General features: G+C 43.3%; 1 protein-coding gene across 1 annotated transcript; it reads right to left on the bottom strand.

The window, feature by feature from the left end:
• Positions 1-3,504: 3,504 nt before the first annotated feature.
• On the bottom strand, positions 3,505-12,958 carry slc30a2 (solute carrier family 30 member 2). Its single transcript, XM_069514973.1, has 8 exons — positions 12,724-12,958; positions 6,814-7,025; positions 6,228-6,374; positions 5,843-5,996; positions 5,199-5,424; positions 4,814-4,919; positions 4,033-4,167; positions 3,505-3,784 (listed from the first exon to the last, which is right to left on the bottom strand). The coding sequence occupies exons 1-8, from the start codon at positions 12,804-12,806 to the stop codon at positions 3,639-3,641; spliced, it is 1,209 nt and encodes a 402-aa protein (XP_069371074.1). The 5' UTR covers positions 12,807-12,958; the 3' UTR covers positions 3,505-3,638.
• Positions 12,959-13,228: the final 270 nt, after the last annotated feature.

The following is a 13,228-nucleotide window of genomic DNA, read 5'->3' as shown; positions in this document are numbered from 1 at the left end:
TAGCAGCTGCAGCTCAGTGAAACTATTATAATTTATTTTTTCAGCATCTACAAAAATACTAGATATAAATATTTACAGGTTCAGGTTCAGTTAAAGGTTTGAAACATGCTTATTGTTCTGTGATAACTTCCACATTTAATTTACAGTTTCTGGATCAGTTTTCATCAAAACCATGATGACGTTGTCAGTCATGATAATTTTATAATCATTCATAAAAGGTTCAGACTGGACAGAACCTGCTCTCATTCTGTTTTTCTGTCTGCTGTTTTTTTTTAATGAAATATATTTGAATAAATGATTAAGATTCTAATTTCACACTTGATTTTGGGGAAAACTATTTTATCACAAAGTCTATTAGTAGAATTCATCAGGGACTAACTCACTCGTTATTTAAACAGAACCAGAACACGGCGTGGTTCAGGTCTCTCGAAAAAAATAATTCAGCCTCTCTCCATCATCTGCAGTCGTTTATTTCACTTTACAAAAATCTCTTGCCACACATAAAAATGAAATATCAAACATCACAGACGTGACGACCAGAACACACACGGACAAACAGGACTTTTTAGAGGCCGATTGTACAAGGAAGGTGAGTGTATTTACACAAGTATACACAAAATCATACACAGAAAATACACAATATTTGACATATTTACAAACGGTCACAGACGTACATTTGTCACAGCACAACACCGAGAGCATTCTCAGACAGGAGACTTTCATGGTGAACAAACAGGAACGGTGGATTTCTGGACTTTAATGAACTTTATCAGAGTTTAGCTGCAGTTTGACACTTTAGCCAGTTTGCATGTTCATCAAAACTACAGTGAAATGCATTGGTCTTTATTACATTCATTTAGTTTTCACTCATATTCTGCTTTTCTATGACTTTAAAGGGTTTTTTATGTAAATATACAGTTTATCCTTAAAAATGGTGAAAATATAGAATTTTTAAAGAAGATCATTTTTCTTCGATTAATCGCCCGCATGGTCTATCAACACATTTTGATTGGCAGTTGAACAAGAAAACTTTTGACTGTACATGATATTAGTTAACAGCAAACAACCATGCAAGTTATTTGGATCTGAATGGATGTCGACGAGGTGTTTACTATGTCCTATTGTCCTTTCTTTGAGAAAAATAAAACCCAAAACAACTATCAACAACACTGTAAGCATGTGGACCGGCTCGTGGGCTGTTCTTATTGGTGCAAATTATAAAATGTTTATTACTCGATTCCCAAACACTGACCCGTACCACCCAGAACCAGGGGAGGGAGTACAGAGACCAGAGGATGAATCCTTATTCTTTATCATTTACTTTAAAATACCACCATTCAAATACTACCTTGAATATCTCAGTACACTTTTGAATTAAAGCAAACTCCAGCTCCCCAGGAGATGAACCTCCTCACACAACCTTTCCTAAATGGATCCACTCAGTCAACGACAGATCAGCTGTTAACTTGAGGCTGATCGTTGTCACCAGAGGATGAAACTTTCATTGTCCACTTTCACACAGCAACACAATCTGAAGGGCAGTTTTCCATGGAATTAAATAAGCACATTTTGTTCATAGGATGACCATTACTCCTCCTACAGGATCGGTTTTTCACACAGGGTCAGAACAGGTTGTTGTTTTTTACACGAGCACCATTTTATATTAGATTTCGTGTCAGATATTTATTCCCCTTCACGGATCATTAAACTGCAAAGTAACTGAAAACTGTAGTTGATTGACTTGAAAAACCCAAACGGACGGACGGACGGACGGATAGATGAGATCTTGGGGAACAGAGAGACGCTGCAGACGGATTGTTTCCACTGAAGCTGCAGGACGAGTGACAGATAGATGAGATGGATGAATCTCAAGCTAATCGTCCGACCGCAGGACTAAATCACTTCTGCCCCTCGGACTCGTCCGCTCGATGGAAGCATCAGAGTGATTTTCCAGCCGAGGCCTAACTCACTCCACCGTCCTCCTGCTCGGCTCGTATCGATACTCTGCTCACTATCAACTCACAAAGAAAACCCGCAACACAACAAAACTATCAAAAGAACCTCCGCTGAAAATAGCCCTTAAAATTAGATTTGAGGCTGTCGGCTTCGTGAGAAACTAAAATCTACCACACATCAACCGATCCTCACGTTTCCGCTGATGACACTCAGATCTAGATGCTCACTGATGGACAACATAATGTTGCTGACCCACCAACGCTTCCAGCACGGAGCTGGAGCTGGAGGTTTATCTTTGGCACGATGTTCACTTCACATTTCACTGAATTAGAAGAAACACTTGAGCCAGAATCCCGTGAAGTATAATACAGTAAAATGTTTAAAGGGGGGGTGAGGCCAGTGTGTGGGATCATTTCACCCAAATCCTCGACTTTTCTACTTTTTCCTCTTGAACTTAAACGAAGACTTAACGACGCCTCCTCCAAATCAAAAAAGTTTACGAGTCCCTCAGACTTTTTGTTAAAAAAGTGTGGTATTGGTGGAAAAGCTGCTTTGACATCATGGCTTTGATTTATTGTGTTATTGTGTCTCCACTTGGGGACGATGTGACCCTCGCTCTTTCTGTGATCTCTCGAAAACAACAAGCAACAGTGAGTGCAAATTTACATTTGCAGAGAGGTATTATTGAAGGACGTCAGTCGGTGTGGTTACAGATAACAGAGAAGTTTACAATGAGAACTTTTCAGCGGTTGAAACTCTTTCAAAATGTCACTAAGGACCAACCAGCAGCGCGGAGCTCCCTGTCTGACCTTTGGCGGAAGAAGCAGGCGAGTGGAACAAAGATGAGTCGACTGTTGAGTGAGAGTTTGGTAGACGATCATTTGGTAAAGTTGAAAACGACAGACATCAACGTCATCCATGTGTCTCGGGCAGATGTTTGCATCAGGTGCTCCATCCTCACACTGAAACACACTCGTGTAGAAACCATTGCTCCGTGTGCTTCACACTGATATATATTCGGATTTGCGTTTCCAGGGAAGTTAGAAAATCAGCAGGAGGCGTCGCTCTGTGGAGTTGAGGACACGTGCTCCTATGTCTGGCAGTTTCTTTCATTTTACATGAAATACTAAAAATCAGGCAGTGTTTTTTTAGATATCACCCACTCGGGCAGACTGCACCACAAGAATCTGTTTTCTCCTGAAATTGTTGCATATAAATAAACCTGGCTGGATTCTTTGAATGGATTCTTTTCATATTTCATTTTAAAGCTTGTTATCCCATTCTTAACTCCATGCTTTGAGAGGGTGCTCGTGATGGACCCCTGCTGGTCATATTTATATCAATGCAGAACCCAGAACTTCTCGGACCAATGTAATGGACACATCCATCGTTTAATGGCTCTGTTGCATATTATTTAATGAGGACTTGATTGGTATATTCCTTGCTAGCATGGAGCACCAGCATCTGCACTTGACAACCAACACATGGATGATTTGTCGTCTGATTTCTTGTGACTTGATGGCAAACGCAACAATCTACCAAAAGCTCGTTCTATACATGTTTTACCGGGAGGCTGCGTCTTGAGTACAGCTGTGACTGAGGCAGCCCAGGGAGGATGAGAATGTGCCCGAGCCGCTCCACGTTCCTTTTTGCGTCCGGTCCAGTCGGGTTCGGTGTCAGCATCAGTCACTGGGGTCCTGGCAGTGGGAGCAGTGGCTCATGTCCTCAGAGTAGAGCTCCACCTGGATGGTGATGCTGCGGAAACCGAACTTGGTCTGGAGCAGTTCAGTGGCCTCATGAAGCACAGACTGTGGGTCAGTTCCCTCCTCTGACGTGGACACGGAAAGAGGAAAACAACACAGTGAGTCCTTTGTGCTGGTTTATACAAATCCAGATATTTGAATTCACTCCGCTTGATATTTACTGGATTCTGCTCTGGATGATTTCTATCAAGTCGACCCTCCTACCTTGCTAAATGCTTTGCTGCTCTACTTTTCATTTTAACCACTCAGCTCCTGTGTGAAACGTCTGTACTGTCCCTAAGTGAAGCGGAGCTGCATCGCGGCGTTGCCTTACCTACTGCCAGGTGAACGGAGACCAGCGACTGGCCCAGAGTCAGAGCCCAGAGGTGCAGGCAGTGCATGGACTTCACAGCCTTCACAGACAGCAGCACCTCCTTCACCGAGTTGAACTCTATTCCTTTAGGAGACCCTGAAAGACGGGAGGCCAGAAAATGACACAACAGAGAGTTTCTGTGAGTTTAGCTCGCGATGCAAAGTCAACTTCAAACTGCACTTCAGTGGTAAAGTGGACTTTACATTTCCCGACGATTAAAAAGCTCATTAACATCACAGAGCTCGTTCCGTCGAGACTAAGAGAGACGCCTCAGGTGCTACTTGTGAGAGTCGCTTCGAGTAAAATCAGTCAAGTGCAAATTGATTTTTTTGTCCCAAAAGTCTTAAGGACATCCCCGGGATGAGACTCTGTTCTTCCTCTTAAAGGTCGAACCAGCTGGTGAAGGTCTGTTTAGCCCTGTGTCATGTTTCCATCTGGTGAGTTATCATCATCTCGAGTTCACCAGCGTTCTGAATGAACTCAGGCGAAAAGACTCTGACCTCGTTAGATCAGGTCAGAACTCGACAGCTCGATCACTGTGTGATGGTCAGAATCTCCACTTCATCTCATCTTTAAATGAATAGTTCAACAATGTTGGTGATGATTTTATAGAGAGATGACGGTTCTAAAATTCTAATTTCAAATTTCTTAGTGATGAGACAGATTTTTTTTGTACATCAAGAGTTTTTTTTACGAGATATTCTCACTAAATATCTAAACTGCTGATCCGTTGGTCTGGTACCTTCCATGAGTATCCTGAAGACGTCTCTGAGGATGGTGACGGTGGTGCACAGGACAAAGACAGAAAACAGGAACGTACAGATGGGATCTGCAACTTTGTACTCCGGCTGCAAGAGGGAGAAAGAGATCCCAGGCATCAGATGGTGTTTGCCACAGTCACGAGGTCAGAGAGCGCTCGGGGCGGAAAAAGACGGGAGCATCTTGCATGAATAATATTGCAAATATTTAACCCTGTCATCCAAGACTCTGGAGAAATTAAAGGTTTAAACACGTTGATATGATGTTTGGAAGATAACCCATCGAAGTTTTGTCAGAGTTTTTTTTTTATTAAAGGACCAAACTGACATTTCGGTCTCACCCTAACAGGAATGTGATCTATATCTGACCCGAAAGTAGATGATGGTCGCTGCCACCATGACGCCGACACTCTGCAGCAGGTCTCCGACCACGTGGATGAAGGCCGCTCGCACACTTGTGTTGCTGTGGCCACCGAGGAGCGCGTGGCTGTGGCCGTGGCCGTGAGACGCGGGACTCTGACCGTCCTCGTCAATGTGGTGGTAACCGCTGCCGTGAGCGTGGAAGGTGGTGGAGTGGTGGAGGATGTAGGCCATTCTGCGGAGAGACAGAGGTACTTTACCGCGGAGCAGCGCACCAGAAACATTTGGAATCAGTCACAGTGGCGTGGGTGTGAAGAGAGTGATGCCTCGTGACTGTCTGGAATCAGTTTTCACCTTTTCGAGATGTTTACGTCTCAGAATGTCAAATGATAAACTGGAAAACACAGATTTCTGGATCCTCATTCAAATTGAATGGGTTTTTTTCCCCGTGAGCCGTTCTGCATCCTTCCTCTAGGTCTCATGATAATCCATTTAGTTTGTGTGTCATCGTGTTTGCAAACTAACAAATAAACGAACATGTGCTCAGAAAATCTAAAAGAAGTTTGTTGCAAGATTTATAGCAACGACAGCACCACGGGTCGTAACGTCCTCTAATGAAGCCGTTAACGCTCATTGTGTTCAGGAGCACTCACACGATGTTGACGATGACAGCACAGCCGGAGGTGACCAACATTACGTGGCCATTAATCTCGTAGTCGTTGCGTACGATCCTCTCGATGGCTAAATAGACCAGAGCCCCCGTCACGATCCAGATGGACACGACCGAGATGAACGCCCCGAGGATCTCTGCGGACAGAGGAGAGGCATGAATCTCCTTCACTTCATCAAACACAGCGTGATGTGAAGTTCAACATCCAAACACACAGAACACAGTGGAGTCCGAGAGGTTCACCCTCTCAGCTTTGAAGATAACTTCATGACAGCTTCGTTTCACAGTTTCAATAACTGTCACTGTGATACACACGTAAAACAAATCACCATCATCAAACATTATCACATCATCGATCTGCTTCTGACCTGATCTGTGCCAACCGAAGTTCATGGTCTTGGTGGGCGGTCTGGAGGAGATCCACAGTGAGAACAGGCTCACCATCATGCTGCCGAAGTCCGTCAGGAGGTGGGCGGCGTCCGTCATGATGGCCAGGCTGTGGGCCAGGTAGCCTCCTGCAGGAAACCACAACCGTGAGCCGAGAGACGTTTGTGCTCATTTGTCTGCTGTGTCAAAGTGTGTCCATGATGAAAGAATAATGAGTTTGTATCGAGCAGCTGAAACATCTAGTCTCAGTTTCCCAGATGTCTCGTGTTTTAAATCATTGTTGAATATCTGTTATTTGACAGCTTTCGCTGTTTTTGTTTGAAAAATGTGTAATTGGTGATAAACTTGGCGTATACCATAATTTCATTTTATTTATAAGCTCGAATTCATATATCACAAAACAGTTTGAACATTTAATGATACATTTTTATGTATTACAGAAAAATGCTCCAATTTACTTTGTGTTTTTTTTATTCTAAGAAACACAACTGAGATTTGGAATTCTGTGTTTTCGTTCTGTTCATTACAAATCTCTTCAATCCCTGAGGTTTTCATCTGAACGTTTACCTACGACCTCTCCGATCATGAAGACGAGGCAGACAGCTGAGGCGATGTAGAGTTTCTTCTTGGCCAGCATCTTGTCCACACTGTCCTCACACACCAAGGACTTGGCGCCGTGGCAGTGGGCGCCAACGGGTCGTTTCAGCTCGATGGCGCCGGCCATGCCGCCATTCTTAAACGGGAAGTCTGGAAATTGCTCTTTGGAGTCTGGGAAGGAGCTGCGGAGATTCAAAAGGTATGAGAGACAGTTTCATAATCACAGGTGTTGTGGTTTTGTTTGTGTTGGGAGAAATTGGTGGTCGTAAGAGTTTGGAGACATTATGGCGTCTTTCGTCCAACATGTCTGTGAAGACACGTTGCTATCAGCTACCTGGCGTCAGAGCAGATACAACACACAGGTGGGGGTTTACCCTGTAACAGCAACAGATCTGCAAAATTACTGTTGTTGTTCGAATTGATTTTCTGGAAGAATGTCGCAGTGAAGCACATTATTGTTTGGGAGCGATACAAAGTGGAAATCTGACAAAGTGGATTACGATCAATGTTCACTTAAGTGGAAGAACGGTGAGATGGGCCATCGAGTGAGGGACCAGCTGGGATCGATGACACCGAGGAGAGGTGAGTGCATCGGTTCTGTTGTGTGTTTGATTTGTAAATTTAAATTCAGAAAAAAGAGACGTTGATGTGGTTTGAAGGTGAAAAAAAATCATTTTGACAGTTTGACACAAGTCCGTTTTCAGACTCGGTTTCAAAGACATTTGATGATGAAATTTAATGTCAAGGACTAAATTAAAAAACGCTGCTGAAACAAGTGTTTGGACCTGATGGTCAATTATGAACCACATCGAGTTTGTTTCATCTATTAAAATCATCTTCTGTCTCAAACTGTCACATGAAGAATGTTTTAATGTTTCTAACGAGGAACAGTGACTCGGTGTTACACGTGTAGATGTTCACCTGTAAAATGACACACGTGTATTTCAATCATGTGAACAGAACCAAATGCTGACTTCCCTTTTCCATTACACACACACACACACACACACACACACACACACACACACACACACACACACACACACACACACACACACACAGACACAAGCAGCTTGCTATGTTTTTCTTGCCATGTGAGGGAGGAGCTTTGATGATTTGGCTAAATGAGGTGGAAAAAAACTAATTTGGGCTCAGAGATAACCACACACACACACACACACACACACACACACACACACACACACACACACACACACACACACACACAGCTACATCTGACCTCCAGCAGCACCTTCCATCAGGTCGACCGGTTCTGACAAGATTAAAGTGTTGATACCAAACACAAACACACGCCACAAAGAACCAGTCGAGTGGAAAACTGGTTCTGTTCAATTATGTCTTAAAGGGACACGAGAGCAAACACTCCACGTATAAACTCAACACACACACACACACACACACACACACACACACTGTGCATACACACCTGAAGCCTCAGTTTCAGTGACGCAGATAAAACAGAACAACACAAACAATGAAAGAAGAAACATGTTCACTCAGAGTTTCTCATGTTAAGATCACAAATGTTTCCCAGTCAGACCAGAAAATATATATTTTTATACTTTTCACCAACAACCTCAGCGACTCTCTGGAGTCTGGGTAGATCATATTTTTATCACAACATCTGTATCTTGATCTCATAAATCATCATCCTTTGTGCAAACAATATGAAAAAAACTTTTCAAGTTATTATCTTGTTTGGAAAATATATTATTTGGGTCTCAGTATATTTTTTAAGGGAGTTTTTCCTGGTTTGAGCAGAAATTGCTTGAAAACACTGTTCTGACAAATGACTAATGTCTGAGAAAGAATCTGAGTGTTTGTGTTAGGAGAGATGTCGTCCACGTCTCCTGCAGTGAATGATTGGGACGAACAGCCTGATCTGAGTGTTTGCTCTGGGACGTCTAAGCTTGCACCTCGAAGAGAAGGTAAACCTGCCTGAGGGCCCTGACAGGAAGGTCTCGTCTTCAGGAGGAACTTCTCGTGCACCTCGGAGAGGACGAAGACATTAACGTCCTGGGGGCCCTTTTCAAACCATCCATTGTAGAAGCGGTTGCAGGGAGTTAAAAGTGCCGGTTGTGGTGGCAACTCAAGAATCAGCCAGTGGGCATCAAACTAAAGGGATAGAAGCTGCCACATGGGCAGTGGGTCTTCTTTTTGTTGACATTGTGCTTCTCTTGGCTTCACCAGCCGAGTGTGAAGCCGCTCGGATGAGAACCAACACCTCGGAGTCCGAGGCCCTGGTTCTTTGCCAGAACCCGCTGGATTGCTCCCTTCAGTTTGGCAGCGAGGTCACCGTCTGGACCGAAGGAGGTTCAGCATCTCGGGGGTGTTTTTCACGAGCGAGAGGTAAAACAGAGCGTGTAATCAACAGGCGGGCTGGTGCAGCATCAGCAGCAATGCAGGTCGTTGTAGCGAACCGTCGTGTGGCGAAGAGAAACCTGAGCCAGAGGCTGACGATTTACAAGTTGAGCTACGTTCCAACTTCAGCCGTGAGCTTTGTGCTCTGACGGAAAGAATGAGATCTGGAATGAGTCTGAACACTTTCAACCTTCCTGCTCAGTCGTCCTCCTGCACCGACATTACAGACAGGTGACGTAGCAGAAACGTGACTGACGACTGAAGCTCGCTTCATATTCTGCGTCTCTTAAACATCATCAATACTGAATTTCATCTTGAAATGGAGTTTGTCGATATTCCACGGGGCAGGTCGCAGTCTCAGCTCCAGCCGTGCAGACCTGAGGGGATATTCACCGATCTGTGAAATGATATGAAGAGAAAGAGCTGTGTCCACTGAGAAAAAAAAACATGGAGCCTTTAATTGCAGCTGCGATCTGGACGCAGTAAACTATTATGTGTAGCTGACATAACGATGCCTGCAGTGAGGGGGGGGGGGGGCTGCAGCAGAGATGGAAAATGTTTTGTCTCTGGGGGATCGAGTGTTTGTGCAGTGACGATGATCCTGAAGATCTTATCAGGATCATTCTTCCAAAGGTGTTTGAATAGTCTGATAAACAGAACAACAGAGAACACGACATGTGGGCGGACATCTTGGATCCTTCCACAGGTATCGGAATCCACAGTTTTTTTTTTGTTTTTCGTAGTAAAGCTGTGTAAACGTATATTTTTTGGGGCCAGAAACTTCCATGAGGTCACTGTGAAGGACCTCCGTCCTGTCCACACAGCTCAGGCGGGTTCGGTCAACAAGGGAAATATAAAAGGTCTTGACGAGTGTTTTGACAGCGTCGTCTGACAAACTCCCATCAACCCCCTGATTTCATTTGCTGCCAGAAATATCACAACTGCCAGAGAGTCAGTCCTGGAAATGGGTTTAGTTAAATACAGCTGGGAAACATCACATTAGAGAACAAGTTAATAGCTGATACGTCCGTCAAGGCCCGACGTGTTTGTGTGATCTTGTTCCCAAACAAAAGGGCCGGGGTGAAAACAGACAGGGAGCCGTGAGGCTTCTTTCTCACCGTGTTCTCGCTTCGCTTCTCTCATTAGAATTTATATTTTGATCTAAACTGTCATGGTTTCATCCTTGACTGAAGGGTTATGGCTGGTTCTGGTTTCTTGCTCATGGTTGTATCATGTTTTAAGTTTTTCACAAGAAGGAAAAACATTTATTTTGACATATTCATGAATTTCTTGGGATCTGGCAAAGTTAATGTTTTTCTAAAATCAAGAATAAACTAACACCGGTCCTCACATCCGGTTATTAAACGTTAGGTTGTAAAAGTTGGACTGTTGGTCGAAACTAAAAATACTGTAAGAGTAACTATACTCTTTAATATATATATATATACTGAAAAAACACTGTAAACACACACACACACACACACACACACACACACACACACACACACACACATATATTATCTCTAACCTTCACCAGGAGCTCACAAAAGACCTGAGGAGGTGACTGGAGAGACTGGAGAGGTCCTGAGGAGGCTACAAAAGCCAGTATACACACACACACACACTAAAACACACACACACACTTAAACACACAAACACACACACTTAAACACACAAACACACTAAAACACGCACACTTAAACACACACACACACACACACTTAAACACACAAACACACTTAAACACACACACACACACACACACTTAAACACACAAACACACAAACACACACACACACACTTAAACACACACACACACACACACACACACTTAAACACACACGCGCTGCAAATGGTGCATGAAATCTCAAATGTTGTGCCATATGCACACCTCTCTCGCACGTTCACACGCACGTGGAAATAAACAGCTGCACCTAATACACGCCCCCTGACTCTGAACCCATCATCATCATCATCATCATCATCGTCGTCATAATAATAATAATAATAATAATAATAATAATAATAATAATAATAATGATGATGATGATGATGATGATGATGATGATGATGATGAATCTTATTTCTGTTTCCTCAGACGCTGTGACGTCATGTTCGCGGCCTTCATATTTTACATGTAATCGATAATCATCAGGTTTTCCTCTGTGACGTGGACAATAAACGATGACGAAATTGAAACGCCCCCCTCGTGTTCCTCAACACGCCGGATTGGAAAGTGACAGCTGACCGTGGATCAGTGGAGTCGGGGGTTAAAACGTGATCCTGAACCTCGAGGCCTCAAAAAACTGTTTTCTTCTGCAGATGATTCAAAATCAGTTTCAGAGCAGCTCGATTCTCATTAGAGACTGTTTATTTATTTCTTATTTCAATAACTGAACTGCGCTTGATATTTTTTTTTTATTCTGAACGAACGCTCATTTATTTTCTTTTTACGTTTTTACACTGCAGCACAACATTCAACATTTACTATTTATTCTCTAAAATATTCTCAGGTTTGCGTTTTGAAACTTTGCTCTCATCAGTTTTATTTCTATCGCCACATGTTTAATAATAATAATAATAATAATATCGACTGCACGGCAGCAACTTATTCATGATGTGTGATGCAATAACGTGTTTGCTTCGTCGTTGGGTTGTTTAGTTGTTATTTAACGTTATTTATCATTATTATCATCATTAATATTGTTGTTATTATTGTTGTTAATATTGTTATTTATATTGCTGTCGTTGTGAAGGTTATATTATTGTTGTTATTGCTGCAATACAAACATATAAACACTGTATTGGTGCAGTCCTGTGTCACAGGTATGTTCCTACATGCAACATTTTCACTGGGTCTCAGTTTCTCTTCGTCCCATGCAGACTGAACGTGCACGGAGCTGCTGCTGCTCATGATGCTGCTGCTGCTCATGGTGCTGCTGCTGCTCATGATGCTGCTGCTGCTCATGGTGCTGCTGCCTCCCTAATGACAGATGATGAGTTTTTAGCAGAGCTCAGTGAACTGGCCCCGGGGCCATTTGTCACAGGCTGTCCAGAAACAAGCCGAGCATGGAAATGAATTTGTTCATTCACATAAAACAGCCGGCGCAGCCCGCTTAACATGCACCACAGTAACAACTGCTGCCATCACACAACCTGTGCAACAAACACACACATACACACACGCACACACACACACACACATGCAGGGATTCCTCCTGCAGATCTGCACAATTTTCACTTTTTTTCCGTCCCCTCATAAAATCCACCTGGAATCTGTCCACAGCTTCGCATTGGTCACTTTCTTCAACTCCACATAATTCAAAGTTAATCTGCTTATTTTTTTAAAAACATAATCTATATTTTTAATATTTTTTAAATCAGCTCCACGCTGAATTTGATATTGAACATGCTCGTGTAAATTAAAGCTCGATGTTCCTCACATGCATGTTTGTTCTCATGCGGCTGCAGCCACATGAAACCGGACATCTCTCTCACCTTTGCAGTTTTAACGAATACATCTTCGCATTCTTCTCGTGCATCAGGTGAGATTTCTCCGAATTAGCAGCGTTATTATCCATGTATTCCTCCTGTCTTCTGTCTGAGTCCAGTCTGAGAAATAATGAGGATTCTCTTCTCTGTTCGCTGCAGGAGTTGAGGGACTCGACAGGTCCAGGTCTTTCTCCTCCTGATCTTCTTCACTGCACGATGGGGAAAGTGGGTGCACACCTCCTCCGTGCATGTGAGCACAGACTCTTCACCACAGACCAATGACTCCCTTCATTGCGGCTCCTGACAGGCAGGAGGAGGAAACCCCGAGGAGGGAGGCTGGAGTTTGGTTGGAGTTGTAGCATCGAACACGGAGCTGCGGCAAAATAAAAAAAAACCCAGTCAGTGGATATCTAGAGTCAGAGTGATCAGCTGGTTCAGGACAAACATCCGTGGGAACGAAAATCAAACAACTAGTTCTGCACAACGAGGATTGATAATATATCGATAAGCA

This window comes from Paralichthys olivaceus, chromosome 19 (genome assembly GCF_024713975.1).
Source record: "Paralichthys olivaceus isolate ysfri-2021 chromosome 19, ASM2471397v2, whole genome shotgun sequence".
NCBI lineage: Eukaryota > Metazoa > Chordata > Actinopteri > Pleuronectiformes > Paralichthyidae > Paralichthys > Paralichthys olivaceus.
This window is presented reverse-complemented; position numbering and strand designations above follow the sequence as displayed.

Bases quoted from the DNA above. Each gene is read 5' to 3' on its own strand.
- slc30a2 (XM_069514973.1), bottom strand. From the start codon at position 12,806: ATGGATAATAACGCTGCTAATTCGGAGAAATCTCACCTGATGCACGAG. The intron at 4,168-4,813 runs GTACCAGACCAA...CCCGTCTTTCAG, and splicing joins CTTCAGGATACTCATGGAAG to GGTCTCCTAAAGGAATAGAG. The intron at 3,785-4,032 runs GTAAGGCAACGC...TGTCCACGTCAG, and splicing joins CTCCGTTCACCTGGCAGTAG to AGGAGGGAACTGACCCACAG.